Genomic DNA, 21,459 nt, shown 5'->3' with positions numbered 1-21,459 from the left:
AGCTAAGTGGAAAATGAAGTTTAACATTGACGCAAGGCTGCATACAGGTATCAGTAATCCCAGAATAATATTTTGTTGTGTGGGAACAAAAAAAAAAAAACCTAGGGTAATTGTGCAGTCAGACATGAATTTCTCTGAGTATTGCCAACTGGCTGGCAGAACAGCTCATTGAATTTTGTCAAATGGTGTACTAGAGGTTGTCGGGTCGGTTGACGGTCCTTGAGGTTGTCACAGACATTCTCTCAGATATCCAGACAAGCTGTACTTGCTACCTGGGAGTCTAAAACGCTGATGGAACTGATATTCGGGTGACACTCAAGTCAAGTGGACCGAATTTCGGCGAAGTCCAGACGGTCTGTGACAGCCAAATCCTCTGCTTGCACCTTCACGATGGTGGGACTGTTAGTAATCCTGGGTATAACCTCCATGCACAAGTACATGGTGGGTGACCACCCAGGTGTGAACCAACGTAAGCAGGGGTCAAGGTGTGGCGCCCATACCACATGGAGGAACGCCGCCCCTCTATATTACCAGGCAGTACTAGGTGGTAGATGACTCTCATCAACCGGTGAAATACCACCACTTTGCTTATTGGAGGAAGTGGTGGAACCCATGTTTAGTCTCTAGAGCTAAGTTCCGGTCAACCCTTCCCTATCTCTTCCATCATGCAGTATGATTGATGACTTTTGAGGTTATGATGAACGTCGTGGTGAGATCCAATATTCCTTACATTTCAAGGGTACAGCTCTAAAACGGTGTTCGCAGGCCGGCCGCTAGTTAGTACACCGGACTGAACCTATTGGTAACTCTCTAGGAAGCTTCCGGATCAGCTAGTGTATAATCTTGCTACCTCTACTCTGCCAGATAATGACTGGAGGGAGTCCGAGTAGTGTGTATGCGAGGAGCATTGTCGAGGCCACGTTATGTCAAGGATCTGGGTATATTCTTACCATATGTACGCCATATCCAAAAATTTCATTACTTCATACAGCATGTCCCACCTACTTTTTCTTACTATTGAATACACCATGAATTGTCAAACTAATAGAGCAAGCTTATCTGCGAAAAGATCTAAACCTCCCAAGGACTTCCTAATTCATTTGACAAATATACGTGGTCTCAATTCTAATCTCAACGATGTCCATTTCCACTTGCAGTCTGCCAAACCCCATGTACTTTTTCTGACAGAATCTCAGTTATCGGTTGATTCATCTACTGCTCATCTCAGATGCCCAAATTATTCGCTGTATGATTCCTTTCGCCTCAAAGGTGGTACTTGTGCATATGTCCATTCTGATATTCCCTGTCAGAGACTTGGCAATTTGGAATCTCCTCTAGCTTAAAATCTCTCTACCTCATTGTGTCAAATTCATCTGTTGTCTCTACCGTTCTCCCAACTCCACTGCCTCTCTTTGCAACTTGACTTTCTCCAGTCCAACTTTCCTAACAGTGAAGTAATTTTCCTTGGTGATTTTAATGTTCACAACTCCAGCTGGCTTCCGTTTTCTAGTCACACCGACCCAGCAGGTCGAGATGCTGAGGCTTTTGCAATTACTAATGACCTAACACAGATTGTTCATTTACCTACAAGAATACCGGACAATCCTAATCATACAGCCAATACGCTTGATCTTTTTCTCACAAACAACCCTTCTAAGTACACGGTCGAAGTGAGAGGTCCTTTAGGCACTTCAGATCACAACTTGGTGATTGTCTCTTCTCCAATGGAACCTTTATCTCATGGCTATTCCCAACCACGTGTTGTTTGGCATTACAAGAATGCAAAATGGGATGACCTGCGAGACTTCTTTTCTTCTTTTCCTTGGTCGGATTACTGTTTCAAAACTTCTGATGTCAACGTTTGCTCAGATCGTGTAAGTGAAATTATTCTTGCAGGAATGGAATCCCTTATCCCACACTCCACTTTAAAATCTCGTCCTTTATCTAAACCTTGGTTTTCCAATAAATGTGCTAAGGCTGTCCAAGAGAAGAATGTTGCATATCGTAATTGGCTTGTTTCTAATTCTTCAGTTTCATTTTCTGCCTACACCAAAGCTCGCAACAGTTGTAAAGCAGTTATTATTCAGTTCAAAGTAGATTTTGAACAGGCTAAGAGTAGAAAACTTGCTTCTTGCCCTAATGGTAGCCGAGCATTCTGGTCTCTTGCCAAAGCTATTGGCCGCAACTTTTGCCCATCTTTGCTCCTACCTCTGTCCAAACCAGATGGTTCTGTTGCCACTTCAGCCAAGGATAAAGCTGACCTGCTAGCATCCCATTTTTCTTCCAGCTCATGTATTAATGATCTTGGTAAAACACCTCCCACCATTCCCAACACGCTCCATTCAATGCCTCCTGTGGTCTTCCGCAAAAGAATATCAGAAGGATTTTGATGAATCTTGATGCTAAGAAAGCTCCAGGTCCTGATGGTATTTCTCCACTTGTTCTCAAAACCTGTGCTCCTGAACTTACTCCTATTCTTTGCCGCCCTTTTTCACTTTCTTATTCCAAAGGTGTTTTTCCTTCTGCTTGGAAATTTGCTCATATCCAGCCAGTTCCTAAAAAGGGTGACAAATCCCTCCCATCCAATTATCGTCCCATTGCAATTACTTCTACTCTTTCTAAAGTAATGGAGAAATCAATTAACCGCCAACTCTTAAACTACCTAGAAACTTTCCGTCTGATCAACGATCACCAGTATGGATTCCGTCAGTGTTGATCCACTGGAGATATTCTGGCTCATGTTACCCATTTATGGACTAATTCAATGGAAAGGTTCGGTGAAACACAAGTAGTTGCTCTTGACATCTCAAAGGCTTTTGATCGTGTTTGGCATAAAGGTCTTCTAAACAAGCTTCCATCTTATGGTTTGCCAACTGTTTTTAGTAATTGGTTATCCAGTTTTCTCTCTGATCGCTCACTGAGGGTGATGGTAGATGGCTCTCTGTCTTCTAACTTCTCCACTAATGCCAGTGTCCCCCAAGGTTCAGTTCTTTCCCCCCACTCTTTTCCTCTTGTATATTAATGACCTTCTTCCATTGACTGGAAATCCTATCCATAGTTTTGCCGATGATAGCATATTGCATTCAACTTTCCATTTTGAGAAACCTTGTCCTGCCCAATCAGCTTCAACTTCTCGAAAATCTGCTACCAATTCCTTAAATGCTGATCGTCAGGTAATTCTCCAGTGGGGCAAAGACAACTTAGTTGATTTCAACCCTTCTAAAACTCAGTCTTGTCTTATATCTCGCAAAAAGGATTCTTCTGCTCCTATGCTTATCTTTAGTGACACTCCGATTTCTAGGCAAAATGATATATCTCTTTTGGGGATTACCCTGACTTCTAATCTCTCTTGCCACAAGCACATTACAAATATTGCTTCCTCTGCATCTAAAAAAACTTGGTTTTCTCTTTCGCTCTCGGCATTACTTTTCTTCCAAACAGCTGCTCACTCTGTATAAATCGCAAATCCGCCCTGCCATGGAATATTGTTCCCACATCTGGGGTGGTGCACCCAAAACCTCTCTCAGGCTTCTTGATTCCATTCAGAAGAGGGCAGTTAGGTTAATTAATGATTCATCTCTAACAGAGTCTCTCCACTTGCTTTCTCATAGACGCACTGTTTCTGCTGCATGCCTCTTCTACAGATACTTCCATGTTCACTGTTCTTTTGAATTGGCTTCTGTAATTCCTGCTCTCTCTTTCAAAACAGTCCAAACACGTGCCGCCACTAGCCAACATCCATTTACTGTCCAACTTCAAACCCACAGAACCAACTTTTCATCTTCCTCATTTATTCATTCAACTGCCGTTTTCTGGAACAACCTTCCTTCATACGTATTTCCTGAAAATTACAATCTACAGAAGTTCGAGTCCAATGTCAACAAATATCTTCTTTCGTCTTAAACTCAAACCTAAGCATGGTACTAAGTACTATAGGTTCTAATACCTCTCGTGTTTGGGGTTCACATAAAAAAAAATTTTGCCAGCAGGGATAAGGAGGTGATTATCCCATTATATAAAGCAATGGTTTGGCCACAACTTAAATACTGCATACAGGTCTGGACCTCATTTTAGGAAGGATGTGGCTCAGTAAGACTGGGTGAAGAAAAGAGCAATGAGATTAATAATGAGAACAAAGGGTACTCTTTCCATAAAATATTATTTCTGTAAGTTGCACCATCTGGATACTAAGTGAGAAGGTCTGACTGAGGTGTTTAAGGCTTTGAATGGATTAAGTAAACTAAATGTTAATGGCATCCTTCGAAATATCACACATAAGGGAGCATACATTTAAATTGAGGAAGAATGGATACACTTCCATCTGGTGATGAGGAGATACATGGTTGGAATAAATCTAAGGAAGAATTAGATAAATTAAATGTATGAACAGATAATGTGAAGTTTTTTTTTTTTTTTTTAATTACAGTCAATTTCGGTTATTTGGGACACATCGGGACTAGTGCATTTTGACCCGATTAAGCGGCTGCCCCAATTATCCGAAGTTTTACGTAAAAAAAAGTTAAACTATACAATGGACCCCCTCTTTACAATTGGTTCACTGTACAATTAAATCACGTTACGATGGAGTCACCATAGTAAAGTACCGTTCACTATACGATGTATAATAAGCATTGGTCATTGTGATCACTTTTGTGAATTGAATTTTAATTCTATTAAACAGCGATTCTAATTAACGAAAATAGGAGGAATATTATCCACAGGCTATAAAAGTAAAGATATATTAAGCACAAATTTACCCTTTATTACCTTACCAATTAAAAAATTAAAATAATACGTGAAAATCGGAAGAATATACATGATAATCAGAATAATTAATACGTACTGTAATATGTACATACTAACTAGTTGACATTTCTATTCACTGACATTTGTGGGTGGGGGCTAAAATTTAAAACAGTAAAAAGATAAGCAATCAATAACAAAGAACCCGGCACACACAAATTGCAAGTAACACAATACGCGCAAGTGAGAACGTAGTAACAAGTTATGAAGCTTTAAAAATAGGAATGAAGAGAATATTCTGAAAATTAATTTTTTTTATGATTGAAGATTCCATGGAAGCGTAAGCACATTTCACCATAACAACCCACAGAATTCCAGCTGTCGGTATTATCACAAATTCAATAAGATCGAGTTTACTATCCATTTATGATAGATTGCACTAACAGAAAAGCCCAATAAACAGGTGACTGCTAATTGTTTTACAGTTGTGACCTCCAGAAATCCGACCGAACCACATGGCATGGTTGGAGACAATCGTAGGGTAATCTCCAGTGCTACGGTCTCCTGCCCCGATTAAACGGCATGTTGTCCCAATTAAGCAAAGTAAACCCTGGCTATTTTCTCGATTGGGTTCTGTTTTTTAAGATTTGCCCCAAATAACCGGAGTTTACTGTACTACGAAAACCTCAAACATAAAAGGTAATAAACTAATAGTACTTTTGAACTGTGCATGGCTTTGAGGATTGAGAAGATGAAAGAGGATACTTGTTAACATAAGACTTGAAATACTGTAGATTGTAATATTCTGGAAATACTTGTGAATGGACGTTGTTCCAGAAAACATTAGTTGAAGGAAAAAATTAGAATTAGCATTAATAGAGGCATAAGATGCAAGAAAGCAAGCTTAAACAGCAACAGCCAAAAAAAAAAAAAAAAAAAACTCTTCCCATTTCACACATCCATTTGCTCCAGATGTTTGTCTAGTTCCTTGAATTTATTTAAGCGGTCCACTTCTACAACGACAGATGGAAGTTTGTTCCAGAAATCAGCTACCCGCTGGCTAAAGGCAAGTTTCTGCACATCTCTTCTACAACCGCCTTTCCTAAATTTGAATTTATGTCGCTCTCAGGCAATTATTCTGGACAAGAGAATCTCATCAGCACTGAGCTTGCTCAAATCATTCAAGGCCTTATACATCTCAATCAGATCACCTTGCAGGTGCCTACACTCCAGACACTGTAATTGCAAAACTTAATCCTTTGTTCCATTCACTAATTTTGTTGCCCTTCTCTGCTTGTTCCAGCAGCTCTACATCCTTCCTAAAATGAGGCCTCCAGATCTGTATATAGTACTCAAGGTGTGGCCTGACCATTGCCTTATACAAGGGGATACTCACCTCCTTATCCCTGCTAGAAAAATTCTTGTATATCATGACAAGAGACCATGAGCTACTCTTGCAGACTGACTGCACAATTACCCCCAGGTCCTTTACATTCTTCACAACCCTGAGTGTAGTACTGCACAGTTGGTATGTTACTCTGGGTTTACTGCTACCCATATGCAGTACTTTGCATTTGTCAATGTTAAACTTCATTTGCCACCTCTTTCTAGATCCTGTTGCAGTAGTGTACAGTCCTTACTGTCATTAACAACCCTACCAAACTTCGCATCATCTGCAAACTGGGACATAAAGTCTAATATACCTTCATCAGTATCATTGATAAATACAGAAAACAGCAATAGGTCCAACACGGACCCCTTGGGAATTCCCCTAATAATAGTAGTCCACGAAGAGCAGTGTCGATTGATTACTACTCCCACTCAACCATCCTTTTATCCATTGTAGCAACTTGCCTTTAATGTCATACTGCTCCAACTTGTATAGTAGTCTTCCATGCGCAACAGTGTTAAGATTTCCTAAAATCCAAGTATATGGCATCAAAATTATTTTTTGCATCCAGTTTCTTTGTGACCACATCATAATATTCAATCAAATTTGTTGGACAAGACGTACCCTTAACAAACCCATGTGTCTGAACTGCAGTCTTGTTTAGATGATCCCGCAGTGCTTCTTTCACCAGTGACTCCATTATTTTCCCCTGAACAGAAGTTAAACTAATAGGTCTGTAATTACTTGTCACGTTTCGATCCTCCTTTGTGAATTGGGGATACATTTGCATATATCAAGTCCGTAGGGACATCCCCTGTGTCCATGGATGCCCTCATAATCGTGGCTAAAGGCCTGCTTACTTCCTTTGCTGTCTCCTTTAATATAGCTGGATAGATCCCATCCATCCCAAGTGCCTTCCTTATGTTTAGCTTCAGCAATTTCTCCTCCACTCTATTCTCAGTTATTATAAAATCATTTAACTCTCTGTTAGAATTTGATAAGCTTCTGACTTCCACTTCCAAACAGAATTCCTTGTGTGTGAATGTAGATGCAAAATACTCATTGTTTGTCAGCTAACTGAGCAGAATCCTCAAATCAAACCATTGATATCAAGTGGACCAGTCTGATTCATCCCCTTCCTTCTAGAGTTTACAAAAGTAAAGAAGTCTTAACTGTTTTTCTTTGCATTCTTTGCCATTACATCTTTGAGTAAATCCCACATCAGTACACTGTCATCACTGCCATCTAGTGGTTCCTTTATCTGCAGATTCTTAATGCATGAATAATCACTGCTTATAATCAGATCAAGAGTATTACTGCCTCTGGTTGCCTCTTGAACATGCTGCTGTAAAAAAACAATCATCCAATAAATCCACAAAAGTCTTGTTAGTGTGGGTGTGACCAACCCTCAAGTTCCAGTGAATATCTGGGAAGTTAAAATCCCCCATTATAAGACAATCTGATTTATTAGCCAACTCGAATTCTCTGTACAGTTGTTTGTTGTACTCATCAGAGTCATTAGGCCTATAATACACTGGTCCTCTCAACTTTGCTTTCCCAGTGCTTATGTCACACCAAACTGACTCAACACTGCATCGTCCATCCATGTCAAGTGGACGCACTTCCTTAGATTTTGTGTTCCTTAACTAACAGCATGATCCCTCTTCTCTATCCTGTCTGTACACATACTCCCCAAATTCCGATAATGCATTCCTTAGCTCTGTGTGACACTCCTCTGATATTATTATTATTATTAGCCATGTGGTGCAAGGAAGCCTGAGGCTTATACTGCATCAGCCAAAAAAAAAAAAAAAAAAATCCCGAGTTACCTTGAGAGAGAGAGAAGTAGAAAAGAATCACCAAGAAAGAGAAGAATGATGATATCCAGCTCAGGATGCCAACACCAGGCTTTGATGTCTTCACCAGCACCTCAAATTCATCCATTATAAGACAATCTGATTTAATAGCCAACTCGAATTCTCTGTACAATGCATCTATTCCTACTCTTAGTTACCCTAACACAACCCATGTATTTACTTGTTCCATGATGACTTCCAGCAGCCCTTGAAATACCCAGTACCTCACTCTCATGGCTGCTGCTCATTCTAATAGAAGCAGTGTTTTTTTTTTTTTTTTTTTTTTTTTTATGAAAACCCGAAACACGAGAGGTATTAGAATCTATAGTACTTAGTACCGTGCTTGGGTTGGAGGTTATGAAGACGAAAGAAGATATTTGTTGACATTAGCCTTGAACTTCTGTAGACTGTAATTTTCAGGAAATACGTATGAAGGTAGGCTGTTCCTAAAAACCACAGTTGAATGAACAAACGAGGAAGATGAAAAGTTGGTTCTGTGAGTTTGAAGTTGGACAGTAAATGGATGTTGGCTGGTGGCATCACGTGTTCAAACTGTTTTGAAAGAGAGCAGGAATTATAGAAGCCAATTCAGAAGAACAGTGCCCGTGGAAGTATCTGTAGAAGAAGCATGCAGCAGAAACAGTGAGTGGAGAGACTCTGTTAGAGATGAATCATTAATTAACCTAACTGCCCTCTTCTGAACGGAATCAAGAAACCTGAGAGAGATTTGGGGGGCACCGCCCCAGATGTGAGAACAATATTCCATGGTAGGGTGGATTTGCAATTTGTAAAGAGTGAACAGCTGTTTGAAAGTAAAGTAACGCCGAGAGCAAAATAGAGAACCAAGTTTTTTCAATGCAGAGGAAGCAATATTTGTAATGTGTTTGTGCCAAGAGAGATTAGAAGTCAGGGTAATCTCCAAAAGAGATATATCATTTTGCCTAGAAATTGGAGTGTCACCAAAGATAAGCATAGGAGCAGAAGAATCCTTTTTGCGAGATATAAGACAAGACTGAGTTTTGGAAGGATTGAAATCAACTAAGTTGTCTTTGCCCCACTGGAGAATTACCTGGAGATCGACATTTAAGGAATTGGTAGAAGATTTTCGAGAAGTTGAAGCTGATTGAGCAGGACAAGGTTTCTCAAAATGGAAAGTGGAATGCAATGTGCTGTCATTGACAAAACAATGAATAGGATTTCCAGTCAATGGAAGAAGGTCATTAATATACAAGAGGAAAAGACTGGGGGAAAGAACTGAACCTTGGGCGACACCAACATTAGTGGAGAAGTTAGAAGACAGAGCCATTACCATCACCCTCAGTGAGCGTTCAGAGAGAAAACTGGATAACCAATTACAAAAAACAATTGGCAAACCATAAGATGGAAGCTTGTTTAGAAGACCTTTATGCCAAACACGATCGAAAGCCTTTGAGATGTCAAGAGCAACTGCTTGTGTTTCACCGAACTTTTCCATAGTTCGGTGAAACACAAGTGGAATTTGTCCATAAATCGATAACATAAGCCAGAATATCACCAGTGGATCGACACTGATGGAATCCATACTGGTGATCATTGATCAGACGGAAGGTTTCTGGATAGTTTGAGTTGGCGGTTAATTGATTTCTCCATTACTTTAGAAAGAGTAGAAGTAATTGCAATGGGACGATAATTGGATGGGAGGGATTTGTCACCCTTTTTAGGAACTGGCTGGATATGAGCAAATTTCCAAGCAGAAGGAAAAACACCTTTGGAATAAGAAAGTGAAAAAAGGCGGCAAAGAATAGGAGTAAGTTCAGGAGCACAGGTTTTGAGAACAAGTGGAGAAATACCATCAGGACCTGGAGCTTTCTTAGCATCAAGATTCATCAAAATCCTTCTGATATTCTTTTGACGGAAGACCACAGGAGGCATTGAATGGAGCGTGTTGGGAATGGTGGGAGGTGTTTTACCAAGATCATTAATACATGAGCTGGAAGAAAAATGGGATGCTAGCAGGTCAGCTTTATCCTTGGCTGAAGTGGCAACAGAACCATCTGGTTTGGACAGAGGTGGGAGCAGAGATGGGAAAAGTTGTGGCCAATAGCTTTGGCAAGAGACCAGAATGCTCGGCTACCATTATGGCAAGAAGCAAGTTTTCTACTCTTAGCCTGTTCAAAATCTACTTTGGACTGATTAATAACTGCTTTACAATTGTTGCGGGCTTTGATGTAGACAGAAAATGAAACTGAAGAATTGGAAACAAGCCAATTACGATATGCAATGTTCTTCTCTTGAACAGCCTTAGCACATTTATTAGTAAACCAAGGTTTAGATAAAGGACGAGATTTTAAAGTGGAGTGTGGAATAAAGGATTCCATTCCTACAAGAATAATTTAATTGACACGATCTGAGCAAACATTGACATCAGGAGTTTTGAAAAAATAGTCCGACCAAGGAAATAAAGAAAAGAAATCTCGCAGGTCATCCCATTTTTCATTCTTGTAATGCCAAACAATACCAGGTTGGGAATAGCCATGAGATAAAGGCTCCATTGGAGAAGAAACGATCACCAAGTTGTGATCTGAGGTGCCTAAAGGATAACTCACTTCGACTGTGTAATTAGAAGGGTTGTTTGTGAGAAAAAGATCAAGCATGTTGGCTGTATGGTTAGGATTGTCTGGTATTCTTGTAGGTAAATGAACAATCTGTGCAAGGTCATTAGTAATTGCAAAGGCCTCAGCATCTCAACCAGCTGGGTCGGTGTGACTAGAAAACGGAAGCTAGCTGGAGTTGTGAACATTAAAATCACCAAGGAAAATTACCTTACTGTTAGGAAAGTTTGACTGGAGAAAGTCAAGTTGCAAAGAGAGGAAGTCAAAGAGCTCCAAGTAATTAGTGGAGTTGGGAGAATGGTAGAGAAAACAGATGAATTTTACACAATGAGGTAGAGGGATTTTAAGCCAGAGAAGATCAAAAAGAGGAGATTCTAAATTACCAAGCTCTGACGGGGAATATCGGAACGGACATATGCACAAGTACCACCTTTGAGGCAAAAGGAATCATAAAGCAAATAATTTGGGCAACTGAGATGAACAGTAATTGAAATAACAGATTCTGTCAGAAAAAGTACCAACAGAACCAACTTTTCATCTTCCATGTTTATTCATTCAAATGCCAGTTTTCTGGAACAACCTTCCTTTATACATATTTCCTGAAAATTAGTCTACAGAATTTCAAGTCCAATGTCAACAAATATCTTCTTTCGTCTTCTCAACCTCCAACCCAAGCACGTACTAAGTACTATAGGTTCTAATACCTCTCGTGTTTGTGGTTTACATAAAAAAAAAAAAAAAGTAAATCCCACATCAGTACACTGTGATCAATGCACTTAGTGGTTCCTTTATCTGTAAATTCTTAATGCATGAATAATCACTGCTGATAATCAGATCAAGAGTGTTACTGCCTCTCTAACATGCTGCTGTAGAAAACAATCATCCAATAAATCTACAAAAGCCTTGCTAGTGTGCAAGTGACCAACCGACAAGTCCCAGTCAATATCCGGGAAGTTAAAATCTCCCATTATAACACACTCTGATTTACTGGCCCACTCTGTTTCTCTGTATAATTGTTTATTGTACTCATCAGAGTCATTAGGCCTATAACAAAGTGTTACCCTCAGTTGTGCTTTTCCAGTGCTTATGTCACACCAAACTGACTCAACATGGCACTGTTCATCTATGTTAACTGGATGCACATTCTAAGATTTTGTGTTTCTTAACTAACAGCATAACCCCTCCTCCCTTCTTGTCCTTTCTGTACACATTGTACTCCCCAAATTCCAATTCTGCATCCCTTAGATCTGAGGGGCACCACATCTCTGATATCCCAACAAAATCCATCTGCCTTGAATGTCTCAGCTAGCATTTCAGATTCAACAAATTTATTTACTATACTCCAAGCATTGGTGTACATGCAAGTATACATGCACCTGTTCTTACTCTTTGTTACTCTAACACAGCCCATGTATTTACTTGTTTCATGACCCCAAGCAGTTCCTGAAATCTGATCCTCTCGCTGCTGTAAGAGGGGTTAGTGAAAGCCGAGGACTGAGGGCCATTTGTTTTGCTGTGCTTACACATATGAGCTGATAAGACCAAAATTTATGTAGCTAAAAATTGCATAAAAATTTTTTTTGTATGTCTGTAGCATATATTTCACATTTCATAAATTGTATTTTTTTCTTTTTTTTTAATGGATTGTAATGTAGAAATTTCCGCATGGCAATTTTTATTATTTATGTCTTTCAGTATTTCTGTATAGCTGATCTTTGATTATTATTTTATTATTTTTTTTTTTTTTCCCATAGAGTTTACTTGAAAATGAAGGTGGGCTTCCAATTTTGTGTGTTGGATCAGTTTTTAAAAGTTGGCCTCTGCTAAAAGAAGGCAAGTACTTAACATTGTCATAATCATTGATTTTTTTTTTTTTTTTTTTTGGGAAACAGTCTGAATTCTAAGTGTCAGTAAAATATTAGGAGGACATAATGTAGGAATTATCAAATTGAATAACTGAATTTGTGCTTTATAAAAATTGAAAAGCTACATACATAAACGTAAATATTAATGTTTTTCGCTATTTTGATTTTACAGCCAAATAGAGTGATTTATTAGTAATAGTATTTGCCATATGGTGCAAGGAAGTCACAGGCTTTTGCTACACTGGCAAAAAAAAAAAAAAAAGTTGATAAGAAAACAAATTATATGCTTCCCTACTGACACAGATCAGTATCCAGTTGATCCTTGGATTTACTCAAAACTGTCAGCCTCAACTACCTGCAAGGGCAACTTGTAACAACTATCAATGACTGACTGACTGGCTAAGAAAAAACTTCCTACAGTCTAATCTAAACCTCAAGTCCTGTAATTTTAAATTATGACCCTTAGTTCTGGAATTGTTTAGAACAGTGAGATTCCACCTTCATTCATTTTACTAATCCCTCTCAGATCCTTATAAACCTCAATCAGGTCACCTCTGAGGTGCCTGGTTGCCGAGTTCTGTAGTCCACATAATCAAAGTCTTTCTCATATAGTCATCCTTCTGCTGATCTCACCATTCTAGTTACCCATCCTTGGACCTTTTCAAGAAGTTCAATGTCTTTTTTTAGATCAGGTCTCCATACTTTCCTTTCCTTACACAGTATTCCAAATGTCATCTTACAATTGCCTTTCACAGTGAGATTATGACCTCCCTATCTCTACAGGATAGCGTTCGATAAATCTTCGAACCCTGAGTCCAAAGACACTCTTATACACTCCCGCGTGACCTTCTTCAAAACTACAGGGTATATGCCATCAACTCTAGGAGCCTTACTTGCCTTTATGCTCAAATGTTTTTCTAATAAACAGTCATCTGTAATTACGACATCACTAATTTCATATGGCTAAGCCTCACTAGCACATCCTCTTCTTAGCATAAAGGGTCTTTTGTCAGTAACGACAGATACAAAGTACCTGTTCAATTCATCTGCAACATCGGCTGGATTGTCTAAGACTGTCCCACACCCAGTGCACAAGGGTCCAATCTTATTCAAAACTGTACAGAGAAGAAAGGATGTCAGGTATTCCTTTGTACAGAGAAGGGCAACAAGATTGGTGAGGGAAACAAAGGGAGTCCTCTTACCAAGAAAGGCTTAAGTTCTGCAAATTGCAGCTGGAGACTAGGCACCTGTGAGGTGTTCTGATTGAGGGGTATAAGGCCTTGAATGGGTTGAATACACTAAATTCTGATGGGATTCTTCCTCTTGCTCAGATTACGAACCTGAGGAGGCATAAATTCAAATTGAGGAAAGACAGTTGCAGAATAGTTGTGCAGAACTTTGCCTTTAGCCAGCGGGTGGTTAATTGCTGGAACAAACTTCCATCTGTCATTGTGGAAGTTTGATAGCTTAAATTCAAGAGAAACTGGACAAACTTTTAGAGGGAATGGATATGTGAAATTGTTTTTTTTTTTTTTTTTTTTGTTTTTTTTAAGCTGATGCTACATAAGCTTGCATCACATGCCTCCACTACTATTCCCTTTTTTTCTTCCTTATTCACATATATGAAAAATTCCTTGTCTCCCTTCTTTGCTCTCTTAGCCAATGCTTTCTCATACACAGCTTTGGCTTGACCAGCCAGCTCCACAGTCATCCATTTCAGCATCCTGCTGCTGCTGCAATATTTTCTTAAAGGTATGTATGTGTTCATGGCTTTTGTGATTTTTGTTTTAAAACTATTCCATAATTCAAGTGTATTCACCATTCCTCGACAAGCCTAGTTCACAGATGCCATATAGTGCCTTAAACTGCCAAAGTCTCATCTTCTAAATTTAAAACCCGTGCCTTTAACTACTGCAACAACTTTCTTCATCTTCCAGCTATTGATTGCATGATTGGTTCCTGTATTATGCCCTGTGATGTCATCTGATTTGTTATTAATGAATAGGTCAAGAATATTCTCATCCCGTACTTTCAGTAACATGCTGGTACAAATAATAATCATCTAGTTTATTTTAAAAAGTTTTCTTCCACCATGAGTTTCCCTCCCACTTTTTCCAATCAACCTGGGGCAGATTAAAGTCACCATAATAAGACGTTCACGCTTGCTTGCCCATTCCATCTGCATGTAAAGACTCATCATATTCTTCACAAGTTTCTAGTGTGTAGATTACTCCCACTTTCATTGTTCCTCTGCTTCTAACTCACACCACACAGATTCTATGCTGGCAGATGTAACTTCAGACAGTAAAAACTTTTTGCCATCAGGCTGCTTTTTATCAAAAGCAGCCTGATGGCAAAACTCCTATCTTCCCTAAGTACATTATACATACTGTAGTGGAGCTCAATCTTGGCAATGTCCAGGTGCCACCATGTTTCTGTTAGCCTGATTATATCAGTATTAGTTGTCCTAACCAGAGTTCAATTTCAGCCATTTTATTGACAAAATGGCTAAATATGATATAAAATGTCTTTTATATTGTCGGAAACAATATAAAAAAATCATTAACAATGAACACTCTTAGTTTTTTTTTTTTTTGTTATTATAACATCCTCTACATTTCTACCTGATTTATTTTATCAACTTCTAGATCTGAAATTTGTAAAATTTCTTTAAAAATTATAGTTATGGTAAGATGAACCAGATGACATAGTAGGGCTGAGAGTACAGGAACCAGTAGCAGGAAGTGATCAGAGTTCTACAGTGGATGGTGAAAGATGCCTTGAATAGAACACTCTCTGCATAGTTTAGTAAACAATTTAATATATAACTACATATACTTATTATTTGTTTTATAACAAGTACAGTGCAATGTCGATATAATGTGCCTCTTCATACCGCAGTTTTGAATATACCATGGGTACGATCATGTCCTCCAAGCAAATTATGGAAAAAATTAGTGTTCAAAGAACTAGCAAATTAATATTGGAAACTGAAAAAAGTGAATACTGTATATCAATTATCTTATCAATTGTACATCCTACTACCGTATTTCCAAGAGGGAAAATTAACTAAAAATTGGCTGTATATTCGCTTCGATATATTCAGTTGCAGAGTAATTTTTGTAAAACAGCACATGACATCCCTTCTTCGACTAGAAGTTATACTTTGGATAGCAAAAACTGCTAAGAGCTAAACTAGACAAAAATATACATGAATTGACAAGTGATTTGTGGAGAAGTCACATAACTTCACTTTGACACTATGATAGGCTGGCTTAGTTTGGTTTTGATTTAGTTTTCTCAAAACACGGTAAATTGTGTAGGGCATTAGAAATAAATACATGGCAAAATTAGTAAATCAGTAGGACTGAAGTAATGCCCACCAAAAGAAAAAAATTATACAGTTCAAGAAAAGTTAAAGATTAATGAAAGAGTTAAGAGTGGCGAAACAAAATGCAGTATATTTTGCAAATGTGGAATTCCAGAAGGAATGATCCATGGTTGGATAAAAGAGGAAAAAAAATTTAAAACTGCTGGGAAAAGATGAGATTACTAATAATAACCTTGAATTAGTAGCATTTTCAGAACAATGGGCAAAGGCTGCTTGTAATGTACTTTCTGGCAGTCTTGGAGCAAATAGCTGCATGGATTGAGGTGGAAGTGGAAGCTCCAGTTGCATATTACCTGAGCAAGGAAGAAATTGCAGACTGTGAACAGTGGGAAGCAGTTGACAAACAGAAGGCCAGCGGCATAGGGAGTGACTTGGAAGATAGTGTGGAAGACTATTTCAGAATGGGTGCATAAAATATAACAACATTGTATATTAGTTGATATAGCATTCTATCTTTTAGTCTGTATACTCATAAAACATTAGCAAATAAAGTATTTATTTTCTAAGTAAAGTGTATTTATGTTAAAAAAACACTGGGAGAAAAATGCTAAAAAAATTTTAAGTTAGAATGCGCTTTGCTTATAATACAGGTATTAAGGTTGTCACCTGAAACCTGCTTTATAGCTAGATTGCACTGTATAATAAATATAAGCAAGTGTTGGTGCTGATAATTAATCTAGCTTTTTTTATAACAGTAATATATATTTTAATGTAATGAAAATATGTAGTAGAGCTTGTAATTTGAAATATTTTTGTTACCCTGAACCTCATTCTTACAGTAGAAAAAAATCTTTAATTTGAAATATTATGCTTGAAGGTCACACAGTTATTCACATAGGAATTTGTTACCTCATATAAAAGAAAGTGCAATTCTTTAATTTCCAGTAACAAAAACAAGTTAAAACATTTGCTGCTTATACTGAAACTTATTTCCCCTTCATTATGGGAAACAAACTTCTGAAGTTTGCTTATTCTGCTGTATTCTGTGGTTGTGCTGTCTCCTTCTGACACAAAAAACTCATTAACAACCAGTTGTTGATCTCTAATCAGCACCACGAAAGGGCCTGATGTACTGGGGTCCATGGTAAGAAAAATACAGTATAATCCAGTGAATGTATTTAATAACACAATAAATACAATGAGATACAGTAAGGGATAAGACATTGAGCTGTGCAGTGGATAGTTGTTTGCTGCTTAGGTTCAAGACGAAGGAAGTTATGTCATTTGAACGTGTGCTCGCCCTTGAGGAGTTAGCTTCTCTGTCTAATTTGATGAATTTGCCCTGTTGGCGTAAACGGTAGGTATCAGAGATCTGGTTAGCTCGATGACAAAAGTACTTAATATAAACAGTTATTTTAAGATCAGTAAAACCAGATCAAAGAATATAATGAATTATAAAGAGAAAGGGAAGGAGGAAAAACAAAAGGTAAATGTAGTTGATCATATATTATCTGAGTTTGCCAAAAGTTAAAGGTGTGTTATCACATCTTTATAAATTATTTTATAATAACGATTTATAAAATTAAAACACTATTATACCTTGTTGAATTGCAACCATTAATGCTAAAAAAAAAAGTGCCAAGTGCCACTTACATATGAACAATTTCCAAAAAAAAAAAAAACACCATTTATATCGCACTTCTTTAAGCAAGAAACTGTGCCACTGTTTCCCTGGGTGAGTGCAGGCTTCTACTAATTCATTTAATTTATGCTTATACACAGGTGGCACCTCTTCAGCATTAATGGTTGTAATTTGCAATTATTCCTCTAACATGGTATCTTTTAGCTGTGGATCCAGGCCATTGCATTTTTTCTTTTGTACTTCTGTTCCCCCCCTCCATTCTCTTTACATTTGTATCTTCTAAATTATTTATTATTTTTATTTTTTAATTTATATGTATTTTTCTGTCTTGAGTTTTTGTTTGGTTATCTAATTTTTGTAATAATTTGCAGTTTTTCAATTAGTAGATGTTGCATATTTTCATTTTGGTTTGTTTACTGGAGCATTGGAATTTAATTTTCATTCTGTCAGTTTCCTAATTATTGAGATAATCATATTTAAGATTTTTTTTCCTGTCATGTCTGTCTGAGGTTCCTCCCCCTTTAGCAATCTACAACAGAAAATGCAAGTGTTTGGGAATGTCCACCAGCCTGATACCTTTTGAAGTGGTCACCCCTAAACTTGCTTCCTTTTTAGGTTTTACTTGAGTGTCTGTGTGAATTCATTGGGTTATGTGGAGTGGGGTTTACTAGCTTGTTTCTGGCAGCAGTTTTGCTTAATTAGTTCAGTTTAATTATTTTTGAAATTTTCTAATTTTAAATTTTTGCTTGTATGCAAGTAGCTGTTTGCATTTCTTTAGCATTATTAGTTGCAGTTTGCAACTATTCCTTTAGTGTTTTCAATTTTGCAAATCATTATTTTCACAGTTTTATTAAAATGTTCATCAAATTGGAATTTACCCTTTGATTTAACAAGTGATAAATTATGAAAAATTTACATTAGGTTAAAAATTGGTATTATACAAAATAATGATATACAGGTTTCTTTAAGCATATAATGGAGCAAAATATTCTTCACAAAATTTGAGAGGCAAGTTAAAAATAAGCTATTTTATATTTTACAGACTACAAGATATAATGTTTTGTCAGAAATGCTCCTGCATCTTATGATATACTAGGTGTATGCAATGTCTTTAGTCACGTTTAGGGACAAGGTACTTGTCACGTTTAGGGACATTATGTTCAAAACATCCAGGTGTTGGTCGTCTAAAAAACTAGCTCTTTTATTGTGATCACATGTAATAGAGCAACAGAAATGATGGTTGCTGAATAAAATATAGAGTTAACTGTAATTCCAGGATGCCTTAGCCAACTGCAGCCACTGGACATATCATTTAACAAACCCTTAGTGTTCATGGGTGAAGTGTAGACCTAAGTGGATGGAGGCACCAAATCATAATTTGATACCAACAGGACAACGAAGCAATCAACTATTTCCCAGGTATATGAATGGGTGAAAAATTAGGGTGAGTTAGTGAAACATGAAACAGTAACTGTCTTTCAAGATATGTAGAACCAACAATGTGATGGCTCTAAAGATGCTGCACTATTTGCAGAAAGTACAACAGTAGTGACGAAACATGATAGCGTTATAAGTAAAGGCTTTATTTTACACTAATATTCTGCCTAGTAAGCACTTGTTGAATTTGTGTTTAAAATATTTTTGTTCAAAATTTTCCTTCTAAAATGTGTTTGCATTTTATTGTTATTGAAACTACAGTATTATGTATTATTAGAATATTACAATTGTGCATCAGTTCAGTAGTTTTAATAAATAAATGTATTATCACATCTGTGTTTTTTTTAAGGGTTTCATGCTACATTGGATTCTAAACTTCAGGAATTCACCCTTCTTCGTTTAACCAAGTCCTCAGCATTAGGTGCAGCATACCTTGGAGCTAATAAAATAGGATACAAGTTGCCAATAAACAGCAAAGAAAATTGCTCTGTATTTTATCATTTCAAAACATGTTAATATCTTTGAAGTTTTTTTTATTACTTAACTGTTGCCTTTTTTATTGAAAAAATTGAATTGTATAGATAATGGTATTGAAACCACAGCTTGAATTTTTTTAACTTAATTTAATTGGGATAATTAAATTTTTTCTATAATGTATTAAATTTTATGAATAAACTCAGCATAAAAATTGTTATTTTTAGCAATTCTAATGCATTTTGCTTTATTAATGTTATTACCAATAAATGATTTCTGAGTTAATAAACAATATTCAAACTAAGCATCTTATAGCTAACTCAATTTGGAGTTTTATGATGAATGAAAATTTTAATTTTAGTAAATATCCAAGTCATACATTGTATACTAGGCGGAATGGTAACAGAAAATTTATTTGCCAGTTCCCAGGAATTAAATGTCAGTGAAAGTATTGCTGAAATTAATGCAAATAACTACATGAACAGTATAAATATGAACCCTTACCATAAAATAAACTGAATATTGATTATACAGTGATTGGAAATCTGACCTAGATTTTCTATGGATCGGTCATGAGATGCCATAGCAACTGTTTCACCTGGTTTTGAACAAGTTCACATTTTAAATCCACAGTGACATTTGTATAGGTGATATTGACTACAAAGGGTGATTTAAAAAATATATATATAATTTTACTATAAATAAAAATGTTGGATGATTATCAATGAAAAATATATACAGTAAAATCTGGCACTAGTATCAATTATCACATTTGATCATTGATACTAGTGCCAGATCTTTTGATAAGAATCTGTAAAAAAGGGTGAAATTTCTTTCTTTAAGATTTTGTAGGACTGTCTTGTTCTTTAATCCGTTTTTGTGGCTAGTAGGATTTAAACTGCACAGGTAATGCAATGGGCTTAGCTCTCGCAGTAAAATAAACTTGTTTTTGCAATGAGCTGCCCTTATACTTTCAAACAGATGGCCTCACAAAAACAGACTGACCATTTGTTTTAAAGATGAGACTGCCATGGCAACCTGTTTCAGGACTAACTGATCCTTCATCAGATAGTGGTTTGTAGTGACAATATGCAGACAAAACAGTGGTAAAGAAGTAGTTTGATGTGAGCTGCCATGTGGTAAACGTTTTTCAGGTCATAATATACTAAAGAAAAGAAAAATTAAAACGTTTGTGGTGGGGGGAGGGAACTACAGGATATCAGCTGTATGTTGATCTGCCATATGACATAAGCTGTTTAAAGATGGAAGGACCAGCATAAAACATTATGGTAGAGGTACTTGTTGAATACAATAAAAAAAAAAATATCCTATCTAAGTAATTACTTCAGTTACCCATGTCCCCAGTGAGTTACTCTTAATTCAAGATGTGGTCTGACTATTAACTGGTACAGCAGGATACTTACCTTTTTATAACTACTGGCAAAATTCCTGCATGAAAGAACTTCTTATTGTACTATATTAAAACTCCAGGGTCTTTCACCTGCAATAGTGTTGACTGCACAACCCCCCACCCACTGATAATTTAATATAGCAATTGCAGAGCTTTATATTTACTAATAAAGGCCTAACTACCATTTTTTTTAAAACAATTATATAATCTCTCAAAGTCTTGTTACAACAACATACCCTGATCCTTGTTAATAACCTCACCAACTTAATATGAAGGCATCAGCTAATTTAAAACACAAAACTTGGGATACTACCATTAATGAAAATTAAAAATAGCGAGGGGCCCCACTCATAACACTAGTCCAATCAAATGAAAAAAAAAAAAAAAAACCACTCTGTGTTCTACCAGTTAACCATCCCTTTATCCACTCTAGCACTTTACCCCAATGCTAAATTTCCCTAACTTATACACAAGAAGGTCATGTGGTGGAACTGTCAAGAGACTTTCTAAAAGACTAGTAAATTATATCAAAATTATTCTCTCTGTGGCTTGCTAGATATTTTCAATTTCAAATGAAGTTTATAGATGGCAAAAGGTTTTGATATCCTCCTTTGTATAGATACTTTCTCTATCAGATTTTCTTGTTGTTTGACATGTTTAGAATCAGTCTGATTTATGTTGTATAGTTAAGTTTTAACATATATACATCTAATATTATC

The 21,459-nt window shown here is 36.9% G+C and overlaps 1 protein-coding gene across 1 annotated transcript in view; it reads left to right on the top strand.

The window, feature by feature from the left end:
* The window catches only part of Nagk (N-acetylglucosamine kinase), a 156,013-nt gene extending 136,642 nt beyond the window's left edge, over positions 1 to 19,371 (top strand). Inside the window, exons 9-10 of the mRNA XM_090384552.1 lie at positions 12,335 to 12,413; positions 19,205 to 19,371. Coding sequence (XP_090240678.1) covers positions 12,335 to 12,413; positions 19,205 to 19,371 — 246 coding nt within the window. The remainder of the gene's footprint in view (positions 1 to 12,334; positions 12,414 to 19,204) is intronic.
* Positions 19,372 to 21,459: the final 2,088 nt, after the last annotated feature.

The sequence above is a fragment of the Mastigoproctus giganteus genome, chromosome 11 (genome assembly GCF_048544385.1).
Source record: "Mastigoproctus giganteus isolate SK-2022 chromosome 11, ASM4854438v1, whole genome shotgun sequence".
NCBI classification, from domain to species: domain Eukaryota; kingdom Metazoa; phylum Arthropoda; class Arachnida; order Uropygi; family Thelyphonidae; genus Mastigoproctus; species Mastigoproctus giganteus.
Note: the sequence above shows the minus strand (reverse complement) of the source record. Positions and strands in the feature narration are given on the sequence as shown.